General features: G+C 34.5%; 1 protein-coding gene across 1 annotated transcript; it reads right to left on the bottom strand.

Annotated features, from left to right (window-relative positions):
* Positions 1-555: 555 nt before the first annotated feature.
* On the bottom strand, positions 556-1,491 carry LOC124226339 (olfactory receptor 6C2-like). The gene has a single exon (XM_046639468.1). It carries the CDS (start codon positions 1,489-1,491, stop codon positions 556-558), a length of 936 nt encoding a protein of 311 aa, XP_046495424.1.
* Positions 1,492-1,890: the final 399 nt, after the last annotated feature.

The following is a 1,890-nucleotide window of genomic DNA, read 5'->3' as shown; positions in this document are numbered from 1 at the left end:
CATTTAAATTTTGCCTCGTGATTCCTAATAATGGTGTTGATTTATTTTTACACTTTAGGTCAACATTTCTTCTGCAATACATGCTACATGCAGGCAGGATTATTGTTGGTTTTGTTCTGCATTTCATTGAAATTATTTACCATGAATGAGGCACTGAATGAATGTATATTTAATGAATCAAGGAATTATTTGAGAAGCTATGGATAGAACAAAGTGAACACTGTTATTTATTTGACTGATTGAAAATCTATATTATTAATATCCACATTTTGTTGTTCAAAAATTTTATTTGGTTTGCACCTTTTTGAGGCTGGATATGGTGTTACATTTTTGTCCTTTATAGAAAACTATGAATATAACATCAATAAAAGAGGTTTATTTTCTACAAGTGACCTTATTAAGTAAGGGAAGTGCTGGATACAAGAATGATTCTGAGAAATTTAACTTGAAAGGACTTCAGATTAGGAGGGAAAAATTATTTTAGGAGCTTAATGATATATGCTTTGGGGAGGCCAATCTCTTAAGAAAACTTGAATCATCACCTTTAGTGTTCCTTTACTTCTTGGAAGATAACATAATTCTTTTGATTGACACATTGAAGGCTTGTTTTACTTGCTTGTTTCTCAAGGTGTAAATGAAGGGGTTCAACATAGGAGCGATGGAAGTAGTGAGGACTGCCACACCCTTATTAATAGCCGCTGATTCTTTTGCTGAAGGTTTGACGTAAATGAAGATACAGCTGCCGTAGGTGATAGAAACCACAATCATGTGAGAAGAACAGGTAGAAAAGGCTTTTTTCCTTTGCTGAGCAGAAGGGAATCTTATGATAGTCTTGATTATGCATATGTAGGAGAGAACTACACAAAGAAGGGTTGTGATGAAGGTCAACACAGCACAGACTATAACCACTTGCTCAACGACCCAGGTGTCTGAGCATGAAATCTCCAGGAAGGGAGATACATCACATAGAAAGCCATCAATGACACTAGAGTCACAGAATTCCAGATTTTGGCTCAAGCTAAATGGTGGGAGTATGATTAACAAACCAGCCATCCAACAGCAAAGGATGAATGTTTTGCAGACTGTGCTGCTCATGATGGTGGTGTAATGCAGAGGTTGGCAGATGGCAATGTAGCGGTCATAGGACATGGTGGCCAGGAGAAAAAATTCAGTCACTCCAAAAAGATCAGCAAAAAATGCTTGAATGGCACAAGCACAGTAGGTAATAGTCTTGTCACCTGTTGATAGTTTATATAAGTATCTAGGAACACACGTTGATGTGAATAAGATCTCTAAGCAGGAAAAATTTTGTAGGAAAAAGTACATTGGTGTTTTAAGGTTAGAATCCACTAATGTAAGTGAGACAATAGTTAGGTTCCCAGTTACACTCAATAAGTATGTAAAAAATAAAAATATTAAAAGCAGACCCTGAAGTTGTGGATCATCTGTTAATCCCAGGAGAATGAATGTTGTTACTGTATGGTTTCTCATATATGGACTCTGATTTTTTCCAACATTCATGAAAAATCAGTTATTTTATTAGAATATAGCGATGGCAAAGTTCAGTAGTGATAAACATTGACAAGTAAAGTCACGCAGATAGCTGGTTCACTTGAAATTTATTCTTTAATTTGGTGATTAATATTGTTAGCATACTGGAGGACTTAGTTTTTAAATATCCCTTCTGTAGGTTTTGAATAGAAATTTCTTATAGATCAAACTTAACTGTGCCACGATCCAATAATTTATAGATTCTATATCTCAATTATATTTTTCAAGTTTAAGTTTTTGTCTATATTCTGGATTGGTTTTATTAACACTGCATTGTTACGTCATCAATATTAAATTTTTCTTTTACTGCCATGAATTCTTCTCTATTTTCAAGCTGAA

The sequence above is a fragment of the Equus quagga genome, chromosome 1, assembly GCF_021613505.1.
Source record: "Equus quagga isolate Etosha38 chromosome 1, UCLA_HA_Equagga_1.0, whole genome shotgun sequence".
NCBI lineage: Eukaryota > Metazoa > Chordata > Mammalia > Perissodactyla > Equidae > Equus > Equus quagga.
This window is presented reverse-complemented; position numbering and strand designations above follow the sequence as displayed.

Coding starts and splice junctions, on each gene's coding strand:
- LOC124226339 (XM_046639468.1), bottom strand. CDS start 1,491: ATGAGAAACCATACAGTAACAACATTCATTCTCCTGGGATTAACAGAT.